The sequence below is a fragment of the Pinus tabuliformis genome, chromosome 3_2, assembly GCF_031772625.1.
Source record: "Pinus tabuliformis cultivar Carrire ecotype Pingquan chromosome 3_2, CPIR1, whole genome shotgun sequence".
Lineage (NCBI taxonomy): Eukaryota > Viridiplantae > Streptophyta > Pinopsida > Pinales > Pinaceae > Pinus > Pinus tabuliformis.
The window spans coordinates 1,198,183,122-1,198,203,606 of record NC_142302.1 but is presented as its reverse complement, the minus strand read 5'-3'; the positions used below and the strand labels follow the sequence as shown (position 1 = coordinate 1,198,203,606).

The following is a 20,485-nucleotide window of genomic DNA, read 5'->3' as shown; positions in this document are numbered from 1 at the left end:
CAAAGAAATTTCAATATTGTAGGCTAAGGTTCACAGGGGAAACACAATCCTACACCTCCTCAATGGAAACAAGATCACTGATAAACAATTTGCAAGCCTTATTCAGGCTGCACTGCCCCCCCACGACAGACATTTTACTAGGAAAAATGCCCCTTCCAACCACATAAGCTACATTGTAGACGAAAATCCCAAAACCAAAGGTCATAATAGTAGAGAGATTCTTTCACAATCTCGTACGCATGATAAAAAACATTTGACCATCTAAACAATTGCCCCTAATTCCAACCACACAAACTACATTATAGATGGCAATTACAAAATTGGAGGTCATAGTAGCAGATAAATTCTTTCACATTCTCACAGGTAGGATAAAAAACATTCCACCATCTGGACAAATCCCACAACACACCGGTAGCATGAAATATACAAACTTCACCTACGTTTGTCCTTGGAACATGTTCTCAGAGGGTGATTGCCCTTCTAATTTTTCATTAAAACTATCCTTTTGAATAACATATCTTGCAAGGAGAAGGTCGGAAATGAGTTCCCTTCCAATTCCAAAAAACACTACAGTCATAAAAATTTTCCAATCCGTCGAAGATGCCGAGCCTCCACAGCTCAATTGTTAATAAGGAAGACCAAAATGCAAGGCTAAAGGGAGGGTGGCGACATGACAATCACGAGCCAACTCCACAATGAAGTTCCACATTTAATGGGGTCTTTTACACTATAACACTTCATAATTGCTCCCTCTTGAATCATAATAACATAACAATGCGACACTATTTGTAAGGCTAGGTACATTATACTTTCAATCTCCATCACCTTGAGTGCCATGGTTTGTGAAATATTATGCGATTTAAGAGTTGGCTTGTTTGCATGCATGTGTTTCCTCAGGGTTTCCACGAAGTCACTCACCCTCCCCCCAAATTTTCCATTTTTATATTTTCTTATATCATCCAAATTAACTAATTTTTTAATAGATTTTATCCGCCATTATGGAATTATAACAAACCTAATTTGACCATTAATCTTTAATTCACCTATCTTCAATTTATGCCCCTCATAACTTGTCTGCTTCTCTATTGAAGTCTCTTAGGGCATGAAAATATGCTTTGGATGTGATACCTTACACAATTTTCCTAATTCTTTTCATGATATTTTCCATAGATTTCTCCTTTGGGAGGGAGCCTTTGACCAAATGGTGCAAGATTATGAAAGAATCTACCATAATCGTAATTGTAACAACCTGATGTTATTTGGCTAACAAAAGTCCCTGGCAAAGACCATATCTCTGCTCGATTATTGGTCATATGACCAAGATCCCGTGAATACCTGAACACTTTGTCCTCATTGGGGCTATAAAGTGCCCCTTCCCCTCCTACCACCCCTAATTTTTTATAATTATTACCTCAAATAAAATATCAAATTAGCCTATAAAAGGTTTGTATTTATGAAAGAAGAAATCTCTTTGATACTATTTATTTGCGTTCAGAAACGCTCTACAACCTAGTATGACAATGATGCCATAAAACATTATGTAATGTAATGTTATGTTGACTTAGTCAACATAACAATTAAAAAGTTAAAAAATTAGAATTAAAAAATAAAAATAAAAATTAATAATTAAAAATTAGAATTAGAATTAATAAATATGTATAAGTTGGAGTTAGTCATTTGATGGTTCACAAAACATGGTATTGAATAGCCCATGGTACTTGTTACGATGAACCCTATTTAAAAGCTGGAGGAAATCCATTACGAAATGCAAGAATACAAACATAGATGCATCTTAACTCCAAACTTAATCCTTATTGACAAATCCGAATTTAAAATACCTAAATTAATTTACAAATATCTACATAAATATAACTCATAAACGAAATAGTTAACTCATGAATATAAATATGTAGGAGGATATCTTCTGTGTTGGATTTCAAAAAAGTGGTAAAATGGACTTGGAAAAAACAACTTAATATACACAAATGTAATTGTCTAGACTTTTTGAAAAAAAATTTCTATTTTTTTTTTTTAAACCATGTGGTGAATCAGTAAGTGCTTGGACTAAGACTAATTTAAGGGAGACCCAAGATCAACGATAGTTGCTACCACTATAACACCAAGAGTATATCCAACAACCTGCAAGCCAAATATACCAAATTCTTATGATTTAGCAAGAGCCGAGACTCACCGATAACGAGAGTCTACTCCTTGAGCCACGCATAAGGGGAGTGGGAGTCTACTCCTCGAGCCAAGATCATCTGAGGACACTATACTCAATGAGATTTGAACCGTGGAGTCTACTCTACTCAATGAGATTTGAACTGCAGAGTCTACTCCTTGAGCCACGGATAAGGGGAGTGGGAGTCTACTCCTCGAGCCAAGATCATCCCAAGACACTATACTCAATGATATTTGAACTCCGATCTCTAAATTCTGTTTTATTTTTCAATCTAATTTGTCTAAAATCGTGCAAAGATTCATTGAATCACAAGTTTTATGGATGAACTCTTCACAATTAAAGTGCCTTAAAAACTTTTAAAAATACTAAATGCATATATAATAAAAAACCAATTTAAATAACATAAATCAAGATCCGCTCCAATTAAATCCACACTAAAAAAAAATCCCAAAATCCCGATTAAAACTACTCTCAACACAAATACTCTCCTCACACCATATTTAATATAAATATCTACGAAAATATATTGTTGGTGGGATTTCAAATTGGCAAAATGGACACTTGAAAACGCATGGATAAAGGTTTCCACGGTTCCAACAACCTTTATATATAAAGGCTGCAGACCATTCTTCGCGGCTTACACGAGAAATTCAGGCAGTCGTTCCTGGTATTAATTGAAGGAGGATTAGGATATTTATATTTAGACATTCAGGTTCGCACCTTCTCCTTCGTATTTGCTGAATGGTGTTAGGATTTGGTGAAGGTTTTCTATTATCCATTTGATTTTAGATTATGGGATTTTACATTTTTTACATGACATGAATCATTGGTCGAATTTGGACACTGCAAATTTACTTAGGCCAGAAAAAGATATGTAGCATTCGGCTTAAAATAACTTTCCTATTTCCCAATTAATAGGACCCAGAATGCGGCCTCGTTTAGATTTCAATCCCTATGTATTAGAGGACGAATGCGATCTCTGGATTAAGAATTGATTTTGACGGGCTCATGGTTTAGGTTTTGTCGTGTGGCTTTTGGTGAAGAAAACCTAAAAATGGTTGAAAGGTGGGAAACCAGTGATGACGGTTGCAGTTAGTAAATATTTAACAAAAGTCCCTTTTTAAAGTTGCATTGAGAAATATGCTCTTGACACGAGTTCCTTTGGTAAATTTATATGCCAGTTGCAGCGTCATCCCTTGTCATGTTTTTGCGGGCTACCACAATGAAAATCGAACCCTGGTAATTGGCATTGTTGATAATATACCAATCAATGGAAACACATTGCCGTCAGAAACACATTACCGTATTAGAGACAAGCGTAATGGTTGAACCTCCTTTGCCCTCTCTCCAATTTGCCTAAATCTGGAATCTGACAATGCAATTTTTGCTGAAATTTACCAGCCAACTTGACTAAATCTGGATTCGGGTAATGAAATATTCCGCAATGAAAATCGAACCCTGGAAATTGGCATTGTTGATAATATACCAATCAATGGAAACACTTTGCCGTCAGAAACACATTACCGTACTAGAGACAAGTGTAATGGTTGAACCTCCTTTGCCCTCTCTCCAATTTGCCTAAATCTGGAATTTGGCAATGCAATTTATGTTGAAATTTACCAGCCAACTAGAATCGGGTAATGAAATATTTTGCCGAAATTTACCATCAAGTCGACTTAAATTGCAGATTTGCATTGCACGAATGGATTCAACATCCGATGTGATCATTTCACATAGTATAACATTCAACCAATGAAAACACCCTAATAATATTTTCCTTATACGTGTTTCTCTTCTCAATCTACATTTAACCAGAGCCAACTATTTATGAGTCAGATTGCAATATATTTTGGTTTCAAAATTTAAACTAGCATACATCTATCTATATATATCTCTGTTCTAGACAGTGTTTTTAAAACCGGAACCGGTGACCGGACCGGTCCACCTAATGAACCGGTTTACCGACCGGAACCGGTCTAATCAGGACTGGTTTGGTCTAAACGAACCGGTTTTAGAAAAATACATTAAATAATTATTTTTTAATGAAAAAAACTATTTTTAAGATTTAAAACCATGATTCCAAGCCAATAGAGACAAAATATGGAAAGATTGCTCATTGATATACCATGTAAAGCCTTAAAGGTGAATATATCAAAATGGCACCGAGTGCAATACATATCATCGACAAAATACATAAGCAATGAGGCTCTAAATGGCCACTAGAGTGCAAAAATAAAGCCTACAAACTATGGGGCCAGTGGCCTACTACAAGACTTCAGTCTAGACTCTAGACTCTACATATATGATAATAGCAATACTATAATAGTGATCAACATTATCACTTGAAGTTGAAACTTCTCATGAGTCTCAGTCATCATGATCAAACTCAGTTGGTTGAGTCTCGACTCCCAAACTGTGTAGCCACAAACTTCTCTATTGGTTCAGTGACTTGAGTCTCAAACTTCTGAAGGTATTCTGCCCTAATATGCCCTATTATTTCATTTGGTGCTCCACATGGCTTTACATGGCCTCCTATCCCAGCCAAGTGTTGCTTGAACCTGTTAATACCCCCTCCTTGAATGGATTTTTGGCAATATTTGCAGATCATTTTGCCATCAATCATATCACAATGAGCCCATGCAGTATCTTCGGCTTTTGGAGGCATGATGACTCCCTGGATGGTAGATCATAGAAGTGAGAAGTTTATAACACAAAAAAAAATTCATGGACAGCAGACTCAAATGAGGAATTATCAAGTGCAAATCCTTACCTGGAAATGCAAACTAGCTCCCTTAGCCTCCTCTTGAAGATGGCAACTCCACTGACAGCTACACACTATCTCCAAAATAGCTCCAACTCCAACTCCAAGATGACTACTTCAGCAAAAACTCCACACTCTCCAAGCTCACAAACAAACTCACAAACACTCACAAACACTCCAAATCAGTTGTGTGAGACAAATGAGAGTGAGAGGGGTGTCTTATAGCAAGTGTGAGGGTGTTTTTGGAGGGAAAACACCTTTCCCTGCCCCCCAAAACCCCTAAACCACCACTAACAGCCAAAACCGCAGCGCTTTTTCCTTTTACCGGCGGCCTGTCCATAAACCGGCCGGTTTAGGACGGAACCGGCCGGTTAGCTATAAACCGGCCGGTTCCGCCCTAAACCGGCCGGTTTTTACCGGTTAGGGCTGTATTTTGGGCGAGTGAGGGAGGAAACCGGGCTAGAAGGGCCGGTTCGGACCGGCCAGGCCTCCAACCGGCCGGTTAGGCCGGTTACCGGTTTTTTCCGCCGGTTTTTAAAACTATGGTTCTAGATCCATCTATATCTCTGTTACATCTATCTATATATATCTCTGTTCTAGATCCATCTATATCTCTGTTACATCTATCTATATATATCTCTGTTCTAGATCCATCTATATCTCTGTTACATCTATCTATATATATCTCTGTTCTAGATCCATCTATATCTCTGTTCTATTAAGCACAAAGAGGCATTACAAAAACCAGGTGCAAACCACTTGCTAGTTAAAAGATTAGAGTTAGGATCGATCTAGGCGAGTTCATTTTTTATTTTTTTAGCTAACATTAGAGATGGGATATCAAGTTTTTTGCCATTTTAATTTAGAAACTTATGCTACACGACACATTTCATCCACTGCGAACTGTAGGAACATCTAGTGTCTCTTCATACAGCAACAGTAGATGATGCATCTTAGTGGGCAGTCCAATGAGAATGTGAAAAGCTTTCTGAGGGAAATACCTCTATTAGCATCCTTCAGAACTGTATCTGGGACTGTTGACACTTCTAACCTGCCAGGAATTTGGCATTATGCAATCAAAGCAGTGGTGGTAAGCATTTAGCAACCACAAATCACTGAACTGAATTGGGCAATCTGTATATGCGCAGTAATTTCTTCTATATTTCCTTATATGGATGATTCTACTTATTCATAGCTTTATGTGGACTTGGAGTTTTTGGAATAATTGCATTATTACAGCTGATTGCAGTTAAGATGTGGACATATCAATATAGGTCTATTTATATTTGACTGGTAAAAACCTGTCTTAATTATCATTCGGTAATACTGACTTAACAGGTTAAAACGTTTATTAATCAAAGTTTATCTATGTTGAATGGGTTCGCAAAGCCGGGGTGGGGTTCTCTCGTCCCCAAGTATCAGATTCGGGTACGGGTGCACCAAGCCCTGGCATGTGCCTTGATATTAGTGACATTGATTGTTGTACTCTTCTATCATGACCCTAATAAAAATGTACCCATCACTCAAACAAAATATTGACATTACATGCTAAGCTTTTTCTATCTTAGTTTAATTCTTAGAGGGTGATATTGATGACGAAGATCCCAATATGGGCAATGGTTTTGATATTATGCAGGTATTTATTGTAGCATGATTTTTTTTGGATGCTAGAGGCCATCTAGGGCCTGTTTGTTGATGTATTTTCGATTTAGAGATGGTTTGCACTGTGTTATTTTGGTCATGTGCACCCTTACATGCTATATAAATCAGAACTTTTTCTTATTTGTGTATAAATGGTTTGGATTCATATGGATGCACATGAATATATATGTATTTGTTTAAAATTTGAATATTTTGTGTTTTTGGTTTGATTTTTTTATCAGTTTTGGTTTGGTTTTTGTCAGTTCTTGGTTTGGGGGTCTACTGGTTCGTTCAGTGGTTTAGTTCTGACAACATTGAATGAGGTTACTACCTTGTAGCCTTTGGCTTGCTTATTGTAGACAAAGAATGCAGGATTGGAGAATCAACTGAAGGTTGAGGCTATCATGTTGCAGATTGCTATGGACGAGAAATTCGAGAGGGGTGATGTCCTAGGGAGAACCATGAAACTTTTTTCTAGAATCTTGCTTACAGATTTGATGGCAAGTCATATCTTATTGAGGATCTGGATGAGGAAGTCAAAGTTGTCTCTCATCTAGAGAATGTTGGCCCAAAAGAGGAAATTTGTTGGCTGGAAGAGACCAATTCCCAACTTGTTTAATGATGTTATCCATTTGCAGGCCTCTATTGATGAGCTTCATGCATAGGTTGCTCCTCTTCAAGAAGTTAATGATAGTGTTTGGTGAGTATCAAGCTTTGAAGGAAAACCATGATTCCTGGTTGTTGCAGCTAATTGAAAAAGATCAGGCCATACAAGACTTAGACATTTGCAATCAGATCCTTGAGCTAGAAGTTAGTGAATTGCAGATTGCTATTGCTATTGAGCTCCTAAGCTCACCTACTGATATTGCTTGTAGTCAAGCTGATTGTAAGACAAATGATATTGATGTTTCTATTGACTCACATGCTCTATTGGCTACTAATGTTGTTTCTTCTAGCTTTGAAAAATACACTATAGGTACTGTGTCCTGACTACTGAGCAAAATGGGTTATACCGGAGGGGAACTTGGGAAAAATGGACAGGGCATTGCCATTCCTACTGCTGCTGAAGTGAAAACATCTAGAGTAGGTCTTGGATGTGTTGTTGCTACTGACTCATTGCCTACCCCTGGTTTTATTGAGTGCAAGAGGGTCATTTGTTGGAATTGGAATTTAGACTGAATTTTTGGAAGAGTAGGCTCCTATTGTTGTCTGTCATCTAGAGAATGTTGGCCCAAAAGAGGAAATTTGTTGGCTGGAAGAGACCAATTCCCAACTTGTTTAATGATGTTATCCATTTGCAGGCCTCTATTGATGAGCTTCATGCATAGGTTGCTCCTCTTCAAGAAGTTAATGATAGTGTTTGGTGAGTATCAAGCTTTGAAGGAAAACCATGATTCCTGGTTGTTGCAGCTAATTGAAAAAGATCAGGCCATACAAGACTTAGACATTTGCAATCAGACCTTGAGCTAGAAGTTAGTGAATTGCAGATTGCTATTGCTATTGAGCTTCTAAGCTCACCTACTGATATTGCTTGTAGTCTAAGTAGCAGGAAACGCTGGGCAGGGGTCCGTTTCCGTACGGAAACGGGTTTCCCCGTACCGTACGGCGTGGAAACGAGTTTCCGTCCGTACGGGCGCGTTTCCCGAGATGGAAACGCGCCCGTACGGACGGAAACTCGTTTCCACGCCGTACGGGCCCCGTTTCCTGTAAAAAAGCACTTGTTTTTTTAAAAAAAAATTTCCTAATTAGTTTAGGGTTTAGCTTAGGGTTTCTAATCACTTCTAGAAAGCGTTTCTAAAGTTATAAAAGAGCTGTGCCTCTCATTCTCTCATCACACTATTCAGCAAGGAGTTTCTCTTGGAGATTGGCAGTTGTTTCAGTAGCTGGTGTTTTGAGCATTGAGCAAAGTAGATTTCAGCAGCGGGAGAAAGAGATTTCAGCAGCAAGAGAAGGAGATTTCAGCAAGAGATTTCTGTAGCAGCAGATTTGGCTCAGCTACAGCCATATTTATCTTCTCTTTTCTGGCATTTCCGGGTAGTTTCAACCACAGAAAATTAATTTGGGTAAGCCACATTCATTTTGTTAGTTTTTTCTTACTATTTCTTCAAATTTTCTAGGGTTTATGCAGCTAAATTGCTGAAAAACGTTTTTTATTTATAGATTTGTTTTTTAAATTTATTTTTGCAGCAGATTTGGCTCAGCTACAGCCATATTTCTCCTCTTTTCTGGCATTTTAGGGTAGATTCAGCCACAGATAATTCATTTGGGTAAGCCACATTTATTTCTTAGTTTTTTCCTTACTATTTCTTTAATTTTTCTAGGGTTTATACAACCAAAAATATGAAAAACGTTTTTATAAATTTATTATTTACAGATTTGTTTTTTTAATTTATTTTTGCAGCAATGGCTTCCAGCCAAAGTGCAGCTGCAACTTCAAACCCTAGGGCCAACCCAAGGGCTGAATATTATCCTCTTTGGAGGCATGTGGTGAAGCTTCAGAAATGTGGAGGTGGTGGCTCATGGGAATGGCGATGCACTCTTTGCAATATTACGTACAAGGGCTCCTACCCAAGAGTGAAGGCGCATCTGTTGCATGGAGGAGGACAGGGGATTGTGGGTTGCACAAAAACAGCAGATCCGTTGGTAAGGAGGGCATATCAAAGAGAGCAAGATGAGGCAGATGGTACTAAGAGGAGGCATGATGAGCATACTCAGGCTACATCTAACGTTGAGCCAAGGATTGTAGTTGAAGCAAGAAAGAGGAGAGGTGGTCTGGGTCACAGTCAAGAACATGAACAAGCAGCACCCAAACATACCAGAGGCTCAGGGGCATCCCAATCAGTTCAGGATAGCAGAATTGCTAGATTGGTGAATGTGCAAGCAAGAGAAGAAGCTGATTCCAGAGTTGCCAGGTGCATTTATGCATGTGGTATCCCATTCAATGTTGTTCGCTCTCCTTACTGGCAAGATATGTTGAGGGCAGTTAACAAAGCTCCTCAAGGGTACAAGGGGCCCAACTATGAGAAAGTCAGAACCCAGCTTCTCAAAAATGAGAAGGAACTTGTGGAGGACGTTTTAGCTCCAATTCGTTCTTCCTGGAGTAGCTCTGGGGTTACCATAGTCTCAGATGGTTGGACAGATATGAGGCGCAGACCATTGATAAATATCATTGCCACTTCCCCCAAAGGAGCAATGTTTATCAAGGCAGAAGACTGCTCAGGAGAGGTGAAAGATGCACAGTTCATTGCTGATATTATTATAAAAGCTATTGAACAAATAGGGGCTAACAGGGTGGTGCAAGTTATCACGGATAATGCACCAGTTTGCAAAGCTGCAGGTTTGATTATTGAGGGGAGGTATGACAACATATTTTGGACACCATGCATTGTCCATAATCTGAATCTGATCTTAGAGGAGATCGACAACAAAGTTTCCTGGATAAAGGAAGTCACAGGGGATGCAAGGGAGATTATCAAATTCATCACCAACCACCACCAGTCTCAGGCCATATTTCGAGAGTACTCCAAATTGGAGTTGTTAAAAGTTGCTGAGACAAGATATGCCTCAAACTTCGTGATGTTGCGCCGCCTTGTTGAGGTTAAGCATGCATTAGTTTCTATGGTGGTGAGTCAACTGTGGATTGAGTGGAGACAAGCAGATTCAGAGCGGGGATCTATGGTGCGTAGATTGTGCCTTGATGAGGATTGGTGGAGCAAGGTAGATTTCTTGCTAAAGTTCACAACCCCTGCATTTGAGCTTCTCCGGAGTGCTGACACTGACCAACCTTTCTTGGGACAGGTATATGATGGCATGGATTCCATGGTTGAGAAAACTATGGAAATCATTTCGCAGGAGTCTCCACAACTTCTGTTTGTTGATGATCATTTTGCTGGTTTGATCAAGAAAATCATTGTTGACCGGTGGAACAATTTCAATACACCATTGCACACTTTAGCACATGCTTTGAACCCCAAATTTTATGATGAGGAGCTTATTGCTAAAAGCAATGGGAAGAGGAAGGCACCCCATAAGGATAGAGAGGTGGCTACTGGGGTGAAAAAAGCACTAATGAGAATGTTTCCTTCTCACCTACATAGGGAGGTAAAGGAGGAATTTGCCAGTTTTGCTGCAGGAATAGATGATTATGCAGATATATCAGCTTTGGAGGAGAGAAGCACCATGAATCCAGTTAGGTGGTGGATTTGTCATGGAGCAAATGGTGTACATTTGCAAAGCTTTGCCATTCGTATTCTTTCACAAGTGGCAAGCTCTTCATCAGCAGAAAGGAATTGGAGCACTTATGGTTTTATTCATTCTGTGAAGCGCAATAGGTTGGGCTCACAGAAAGCAGAGGATCTTGTTTATGTGCACTCCAACCTTCGCCTTGCATCTCGTAGGGGTCCAGAATACAACAGTGGTCCTTCTAAAGAATGGGATGTGGATGCAGAAAATCCTGATTTGGATCTCTCTCTTGCTGCCCTGAATATTGAGGAGGATTCTGGAAGTGGAATTGGTGCATCATCTTCTTCAGCACCACCATCCACTGTTGAGCATTCTGCTGCTTCTATTTTTGATGAGGATTGTTATGATGAGGATTAGTCTTTTGTGACTTGTCTCTATAGTTCTTGCAGCCTTATAGTCTTTATTGTACTTGCAGCCTCATATACTAATATAAATAAAGGCTGATTTTGGATTTTCCAGTTCCTATATTTTTATTTTCATTATGTGATGACTCATGAGTAAATGTGATCATTGTGATGTAAATTTAATCTTAATGTTAAAATGTTTAAGTAAATGTATCATTAATGCTTTATGATTGCAGTCTTGCACATATATATATTAATAATTTTTAAATGTTTTTAATATATATATATATATATATATATTATTATATATATTCGCGTTTCCCCGTTTCCAAAATTCGGGGAGGTCGCGTTTCGTTTCGCTTCCGCGTTTCGTGTCGCTTCCCCGTTTCCCCGTTTCGTGCAACTTAGCTTGTAGTCAAGCTGATTGTAAGACAAATGATATTGATGTTTCTATTGACTCACATGCTCTATTGGCTACTAATGTTGTTTCTTCTAGCTTTGAAAAATACACTATAGGTACTGTGTCCTGACTACTGAGCAAAATGGGTTATACCGGAGGGGAACTTGGGAAAAATGGACAGGGAATTGCCATTCCTACTGCCGCTGAAGTGCAAACATCTAGAGTAGGTCTTGGATGTGTTGTTGCTACTGACTCATTGCCTACCCCTGGTTTTATTGAGTGCAAGAGGGTCATTTGTTGGAATTGGAATTTAGACTGAATTTTTGGAAGAGTAGCCTCCTATTGACCATGTTGAGTAGATTGATAAGATGGCTGATAATGTCATTGTAGATGACAATGTTACTGCACCAGGGTTTGAGCGGAAAGAACAGAAATTTGAACCATATCATGACCCTCATAAGAATCAAAGGAATTTACCTAGGAATCAAAATCACGGTAACTATGCATTCAGATCATTACAAAAACGTCGTGAAAGGTTGAATCGTGGACCAGTGTTGACTATCAGGATTGCTTGTGGTTGGATTGATGGATGGCCTTGGAAGCTTTTGAGCAGGCGTTTGCAGACTTCATATTGTTTTGTACCATTGTTTGTACAATCGTACATTGTTTTGCTCACTCGCTGATTGAATGTTTTGGAGTTGGTTGATCGAGGATCGACCAAGAATCATTATCGATTGGAATGTTCAATTGGAATATTTATCGACCAAGAGTTTTGACTAAGTTATTCATTAACTAAGCTTCGATTACTACTGCTCCCTCTGTTGTGTTTAGCGGGGAATGTTTAATGATGGTAAAAATTTGAATTTATGGACAAAGATTGCCTATGGTTGCTTATTGTCTAGTTGATTGATTGATTGGACAGTGTTGTCTTGTTGTTTTGTTGATTGGGGTTGTGCTTTTGGATAGTAGTTTTTTGCAACTTGTTTGATGAATTGGATGCTTGCCTTGATAGAATTTTATTGATAAAGATTAATGGTTGATGTTGACAATGTTTCAAACTTCTTCAAGTGTATTGCTACACCATTTTTAATAAAATTTTGCAGTCAGAACAAATTAATGGGGGGATGGGGGAGCATTGCTACGCCATTTTTTTCTTCTAAGTTGAGTTTATGGGGAGATGTTGGAACCTTGGGTTCTTATACCCTCATCTTGTCAGAATATTATTCACCATGTCCACATTCATATTTTTAGATCCATTTTTAGTGTTCACGGACAAGTACAATAATACGACCATGAGGTTGTTGGTTTGGACCACATCCAAACCTTTTTATAGATGACCCTTTGGATTGGTCTATCATTGTGGGATCATGGAGATCATTCATGCTTTAGTGCAACAATGTTTTAGACACCACCACTTCTCTTGAATTCATAGTTCTTCGTCGTGGTTACTTGCCTATCCCAACATAAGGTAGTTACCTTGAAGGGCCAAGAAGAATTATTCCTTTTATCTTGTCAGGCATGTTGTATATCAAATCCAGTGAAAGGACTCACTAGGTGAGTGGTCAGACCTTATGAGAATAATGAGGAAGGACTGCCATTGTAACCTCAACGAACTTCCTCCTAATGTTTAGTAGGATTTCAACCGCAAGGGATGCTTCCCTATGTCACCCATAAGATATTCTAATACTAGGGCCCAAGGTGACTTATTTTGAGGGTATAAGGATAGATTGAGGGCTTGGTAGGGCCTAATACGACCAAGATATTCAAAACTAGGGTTCAAGCTCTTTAAGGTCAGATCGTTAACAAGGATGCTATAAGTTAGGGTTTGAATGATATTCATTATTAGGGCATGCAATGGCATATAACAACTTAAGAAAAACCATTCAAACGATATTAAATAGGAAAGGAACAAGGGTTTTCAATAGACACTAGGGCTAACTCAAGCAAACAGGTTTTAGGGCTATTAGATGTGTATAAACAACGATAATTTAAGGTGATATCATCCCTTCTAGCGCATGCAAGGCAACCTACAACGTTAGAATTTGTTTTTAGAGGGTTTGTATAAACTAACTTGCAATTTGGAGGCACTTTTAAGCAATAAAACAACATTTCTATGCGAAAGTTTGAAGCGAAACTTTAGCGGTTGTCCTAGCCATCTAGGAGAGAGAAAGTTTAGGGGAATTTTATTTTAATTTTGAGGTGACCAACACACTCCTTGACCAAAGCCTTAACTTACAAGGGCTAATGGAATATTAATGGAGCAAAATACCAAGGACTGTGATGGAGTAAGGAGGGATGCTCTAAGGAATCCACTCTTTTAAAACCCTAGTTATTATAATTGTGAGGGGTGAAATTAATCATAAGGTTTGCACATAAAGAGTTCGCCTATAGGCTGGAAGAAGACAATTTTACATACAATTATAAATCAAAGTTTCATAAATAAGCAACATTTAGACATGGGACAAGAGAACACCTACTTTAAACATGAAAGCATGCAAAATACCAATAATCAACAATAAAACTTACAAAATATTCTACAATAACACTTCTTTCAATCCTAGAATAATGTCTCCGAGCAAAAGTCAAATCCAGTAGTAAGTCACATCCATAGAAGATCACATTATGCCCAAGTAGCAAAGAATAGTTAGTTTGCACTCTCCTTTCGAGAGGGCGGATTATGTGTGTGATGATGAAAATAAAAGTGGGGGAGGCTGTATTTATATGAGCCTTCTCCCACTCATTTTACGAATAAAATGACTAAGAAGCTCTATTGACAATTTCACTTTGAGTGTTCCACAAGAAGAGGATAAAATCCAACCTCAGCAAATAAACAAGACAAATATGCCATAAAATCCCACACGTATGGGAATAAATGCTCCAAAAGTATGATGTCACCCTTGAAAAGAGCTCAGTAGGGGCATCAAAATATGAGATAATGGCTAATGAGTGCTCCATACTCCAAGAAGTGTCTCAAGGATGATGTGCAAGCTATTAAAAGTCACTCCACGCTAACATATCATGCTTGAAGGTGCCCTATGTCACCATCAAAGGGGGGAAAGGAGTGATGTGGTACTAAATAGCTTAAGTGTTTGGGCTCCAAGTTGATGGACGTGCCCTCCCTTGTCATCTCAAGGATGACCATCATCGTCTAGACTTTGGATCAAGTGATGCCCATCAAATAGTGTCAAGGCTAGTCCAGGGGCATCCTGGGTCCACTGGGCACATCATCAATATCGCCAACACTAAGCATCATGGGCTTAGCATTTCAACATTTGGGGGTCCCTTGGGGTGCAAACATCACGTGAAATCATTAAATAGCCCAATGCGTTGCTCTGGGTAGGCAAAAGTGCACCATCATAGTCAATCTCTTTCTCTACACTGGATAGTACAACTTCTGCAACTCTGCTGAGGAGGTGGGGCAATCACCTCAAGAAACCTTTGTTGATGTGATGTGGACCACTTGACAAAACCTTCTCAAGATTGAGTGCAATTCAACAATCATTAGGGAAAATAAACGATGGATGCATCATAGTGGACCATACTTAATGTTAGGGGCACAAAGATCACCTTCAAATATCTAACTAGACCAAGTCTTGTATAAGTGTTCACTCTTGTGTTAGGGATGGCTTGATTGATAACTCTATTAGGTGTTTCCAACCCCTAAGGGGAAGTGACAAGTCCTAGGTTAACCCATCAATCTATAGGTGCATGTGTAGATGGTGGTAATGGAGTGGGCATGAGTTCAAAGCAAGGTGCCATAGCTAAGTGACCAACTAATTGTGGTCCAACATCCTTAATGTTTAGATGTAAGGAGGGAGCAATCGTGGAGGCATGAGTTACCCTTTCCTCGGTTTGCTTTTTCCACCCCTTTGGTCTGCCTTTTACTTATTTATGATAATGCTTTGATATGGGTGCATAGCTCAGGAGCCCAAGCTTTCATTTGACAGAGTTAACATTTTATCGCTCATCAAGGTTGGGACAATACAAGGTTTCCTTTTTATCTGTGGAGCATCAAGTGCTCTAGGAACTAGGTGATTGCTAGTGAGGGATGGTGCTTATGTTAGGCTTTGGCTTATGCGCTAATTTTTGTCGCAGCCATCTTTTGCATTTCATGTGGCTTTCTTTGCTTTTATCTTTCTTTTAGCTGCATCAATCTCTAAGGCAATGTTTTCTCGCCCAAACCCAAGGATGAGGATGAAAAGGTGCCAATCCCATGACCAATGACCACCAACCCAAAGACTGGATATGGAATAGGGGGGAGGATGGAAAGTGGTAAGTATGAAGTATCATGAACACACTGCTTTAATCGGAGTTTCTCTAGTAGTGTCCTTCCAACCACCCTAAGGCCTTAGAGGAGGTCCCATTGGTCTAGGATCAAAGATTAACCACCTAGGTGAAGTGAAGGAACCAATGACCACCAACCCAAAGACTTTATATGGAATAGGGGTATGATGGAAAGTGGTAAGTATGAAGTATCATGAGACACTATTTTAATCAGAGTTTCTCTAGTAGTGTCCTTCCAATAACCCTAAGGCCTTAGAGGAGGTCCCATTGGTCTAGGATCAAAGACTAACCACCTAGGTGAGGTGAAGGAACAAGAAGACAGTCAGGATTGGTCGATCATCTGGATCACCCCTTGATTCATATTAGCATGCCCCAAAACAGTACGTAAAAACACATGATTACAAAATGCTTAAAGTACTTGTCGATGGATGACCTACCTTTCTTCAAAAAAGAATGTCGGATGGGAGAAGGAATCTGACTGGAGCAATATGTGGAGGGTCCATGGCATTATGTCAAGTGCTAATCAATAGGGCTGCTGGCTGGTTGGCTGTCCAAGGAGGAGAAAAAATTCTCCTATGGGTTTCCCACTTTTTGGTTGGTAACATGGCTTATCCCAACACTGATGAAGAATTCTGCCTTGATCATTCTGAGAGATATTTCTTGCTACAGGTTTCCATTTAAATATGCATTGTAAATAGACCTAGATGCTTCCACCAAATTACAACTGCAGCTCCAAAAACCGTTAGAATGGATGCACTATTCTATGATATACAAGGTGTGTATATAATATATATTATGTTATTCTTGTATCTTTTTCCTTAATACAAAAAATGATTGGTTGGCCCAACTGACTGGTGGCATAGGAATGGATCGTCCCTAGAAATTATTAGAAGAGGTCGACCCTTATTCAAAATTTTGCATTTTATACATTGATATAATGCCTTCTTAAAAAATTATCGAGCTCAACAGCCATAGATGCTGCCCATTTTATGTATGACTGACCTGCTGCTCCATAATACCCATCAATGTTTCCATATTCCCTCTCAATCAGGGCTAAGATAATTGGTCCCCTTTGAGAGGTGAAGATTTTCTCCTGCTTCATCATGTCCACAATATTTGCAGTGAAACACTGCATTTCATTCTTAAAGGGCTCGCTGTCATTTCAAAAATGGATTCCAGGAATGAGGTGTAAACAGACTAGAAAACTGTCATAATTTGATTCTGCAGATGCATATAGATTAATGCTCCTGCTGCACTGTTTCAACGAACTTCACCAAATCAAGCCTATCTTCAAATTTGTACTTGTTCTGTTTGGACTCATGCATAACTCAGAACAGACAACTCTCAATGATGTCCGGGCATCCATCATTGGCCCACTGAACAATATCGGGCCTCATTTCTGGTGTCTTCAATGATAATGTGGAACCAGATATGAAAACAGCATTTACAATTGTAGAAACCCAATTTGCAAACTCGATCTGAAGGTGAGAGTGGGTTGGAAGATTCCATATGCACTCATATTCTTATCATAAATTGACCCCCATAAGATGAAATGGCTTTGAGAAGATGGGCTGCAACATTACTCAGTGTAGTCTCAAATAGACAACTCCCAGACATCCTCAATAGTTAAGGTGCTGCTTCAATAAGCCTTCAGATGTGATATACAACCAGTTCGTACTAAGAACTTCAAATTATATCCATTGACCAAAATGGATTATTTTAGATCTGGGCTAGAGATGATCATAACAATACTCTCCCAAGCAGGTTGCCTTAGTCAACAAAGATGATTCCTGATCTGATATGATGCTAGCATGCAATAGATGAGCCATCAAACATGACTATCCACAAGACATTTCTCTCATCAAAATATCAGCTCAAGCACTATCTCCAAACAAATTTGAAGCTATATAACCTCAATCCATCAAGAACCTTAACTCATCATACACATATTAATCTCCATACAAATGTGCAAGTACAATGATGCTAACTCATGTGAGGCAAAGTGCAAGCATCCTCATCAAATAAGCTGATCCATCCAGCTAAGGCATGCAATATAAAAATAAGAGCATCAGTAGTCAGGCCATCTGTTAACATCAAAGAGTATATTATCACTATCAATTGTAGTGTTGAAGAGATAGGAACCAAGACAAACTCACCATACAATCTACTGAATCTATCTGTAGCACCATGCCAAGATCAACCAAAATGAATCATCTCCCAGTAAAAGGTGTGCAACCCTATATGTCACCCCTAAAACTCCTGTCATGTGATGAGAATCACAATTTACCACTAGTGCAAAAATGAGGGGTAACAGGTCCTTATTAAGACAATAGCCACTGGTTCTTGTGCCTTCATGATAGGATAGAAGGTAGGCCGTGGAAGGGTATGAGAGCAGTGAGCAAGCCACTATCTAAGCATGTTAAAAATACAATATGTTTGAAAGCCAATTCAGTATTTTAAGTTTAAAATGCAGTTTTCAATGCAATTCATAGTGCAACAATTACCAAAACACTTGTCATACAAAAATTGAGGTTTCAAACTGGCTTCCCATACAGGCCAATGATACAGGGTATGCCATTGCTTGGTTTTTTCATTTAGCTATGAGATTTTTAACCTCACAACAAGCTGTCAACTTTACCATTAAGAATAATTTGACCTTGTGATATATTGAAAATACAAATAATTAATAACACCTGGCTATATTTTGAGCATGAGTTGCAGTTCCATGGCATAGGATGTGTTAGCATCCATTCTACCAACTTTCAACATGTCAAGCCTTATTGCTTTCAGTTGCAAATTACATAAATTATTAAATTATGCCCTCGTAATTTCTCTTAATGATGGCAAACGCATGCAGTACAAGATTATACGACTGATTTGAATATACAGATGATTTATTCAATCAACAATTATACGACTGATTTGAATTTGCAGATGATTTATCCTTTAACAAAGTATAAGTTTCTGTTTACTACCAACTGATTTTTGCCTAAAGTCTTCATATTCTGTAGGCAGAATAGAGATTATAATTTGATTTAGAACGTGATGCTTTATTCATATCAAGCATTGGACTTAGAGTTATTTAACTAACTAAAGACCAGCTCATCATGAAAGAGATGTCTGAACTCTGTTGACAGGTGCTGAACAGGTTAGCAAATAGGAAGATACAAGAAACTAACTTTCAGATTTTGTCGAGTCAGAATTTATTGGCTATTGCCCTTGAACACAACTGTGATTCCATTAAAGCATTGGACTTAAGAGTTATTTAACTAACTAAAGACCAGCTCATCATGAAAGAGATGTCTGAACTCTGTTGACAGGTGCTGAACAGGTTAGCAAATAGGAAGATACAAGAAACTAACTTTCAGATTTTGTCGAGTCAGAATTTATTGGCTATTGCCCTTGAACACAACTGTGCTTCCATTAAAATTGGCACCTGCTTTAACTTTTTAAAATTATAGTGCAATTTGGGATAGGATGATTCTAATCAAGGTTATTCAAGGGATCACTTTCTGATTGCTGAAATTAATGTTTTTGATATGTTGTAGTTTGGGATTAGCTTTTGCATTTTGCCTTGGTTTAGCATAACTGTTATCATTTATGTGAACTAAAGTTAGACCTGGAACACTTAGCTTTGATAATTAATTTGGGTGAAGATGACCCTGCCTTGACTTTATTTGCTCGTGGTTTTAAAAACTTATGTATGATTGTTTTCCTTGATCTCCCAGTTTTGCTTCTCTTCATCATGGAGGAACAGTTTATATTAAGAGTGCCTCCATCTGTAGCCGAGAAAATAGAGAGAGTATTGAGTGAAAATCCAATTTCTTCAGATGAAAACTCCATGGATTTGTCTTTCTCTGGTAAGCAGTCTATTTTTGCATATCTTGTAGGGGTGCTTTTCACACCCATCTCTTTTTCTTGGCATTTATTGCTGGTTGCAGTCCCTAGTCCTTTTGACCCATTTTGGTTTTTAGTGGAGATTAGTACAAATTTCAATTTTTCTTTATTTGATAAAATGTACATTGGAGGTCATACTTTGCTGCTACAAAAAACAAAATAGAAGGTAAAAGTTATCGGCAGTGTGATCTATATGGTAGTCTCATTTATGATGTTGATAAATTTTGTATTGACCCATTGGTCCCAATTTTAAGAAGGTTTTCACTTTAGAGAAAGAAGCTTATGTTAAACTCTTTCCAAGGAGTTAAGGTCATAAATCTAAATGAAACAGTCAATATATAAACTTAAGAACAAAGGTGACTTCGAATTGGAACTACTAAGTAGGATGGCAATAAAGCAAGGTAAATTGGCGTACATGTGTTTTAAGTGGGGATGATGCTCAAGTTCAATGAAAATGCAATTAATAGTCCTTTCATTGATAGACAATGATGAGTGAAATAAGATCTTTCTTTCAAATTCTCCTTTATTGACTCTTGAGATATATTGCGTTTGTGGGCCATCAAGGTCACCGAGACTTACCACATAGTCTTGGATGCAGTGGTTGAATTTATTAGTGCTTTAGCATGAACTTGGATTTGAGCTCTAAAAGTGATTTGATTCACTAGAATTCAATCCATTGGATGTAGTCATGTAGCCAAAAGTGTGAAGGCATAGGTTGCCTGTCCTACATAGAC

The 20,485-nt window shown here is 38.5% G+C and overlaps 1 protein-coding gene across 2 annotated transcripts in view; it reads left to right on the top strand.

Moving 5' to 3' along the window:
- Positions 1 to 2,730: 2,730 nt before the first annotated feature.
- The window catches only part of LOC149185030 (transcription initiation factor TFIID subunit 7-like), a 54,788-nt gene continuing 37,033 nt past the window's right edge, over positions 2,731 to 20,485 (top strand). The window contains exons 1-2 of one of the 2 annotated variants that reach the window (XM_089417763.1): positions 2,731 to 2,894; positions 19,583 to 19,714. In XM_089417763.1, coding sequence (XP_089273889.1) covers positions 19,600 to 19,714 — 115 coding nt within the window. In that variant the 5' untranslated portion in view covers positions 2,731 to 2,894; positions 19,583 to 19,599. Of the gene's footprint in view, positions 2,895 to 19,031; positions 19,186 to 19,582; positions 19,715 to 20,485 lie in introns of those variants that run through there. The other variant, XM_089417764.1, reaches the window with a different exon arrangement.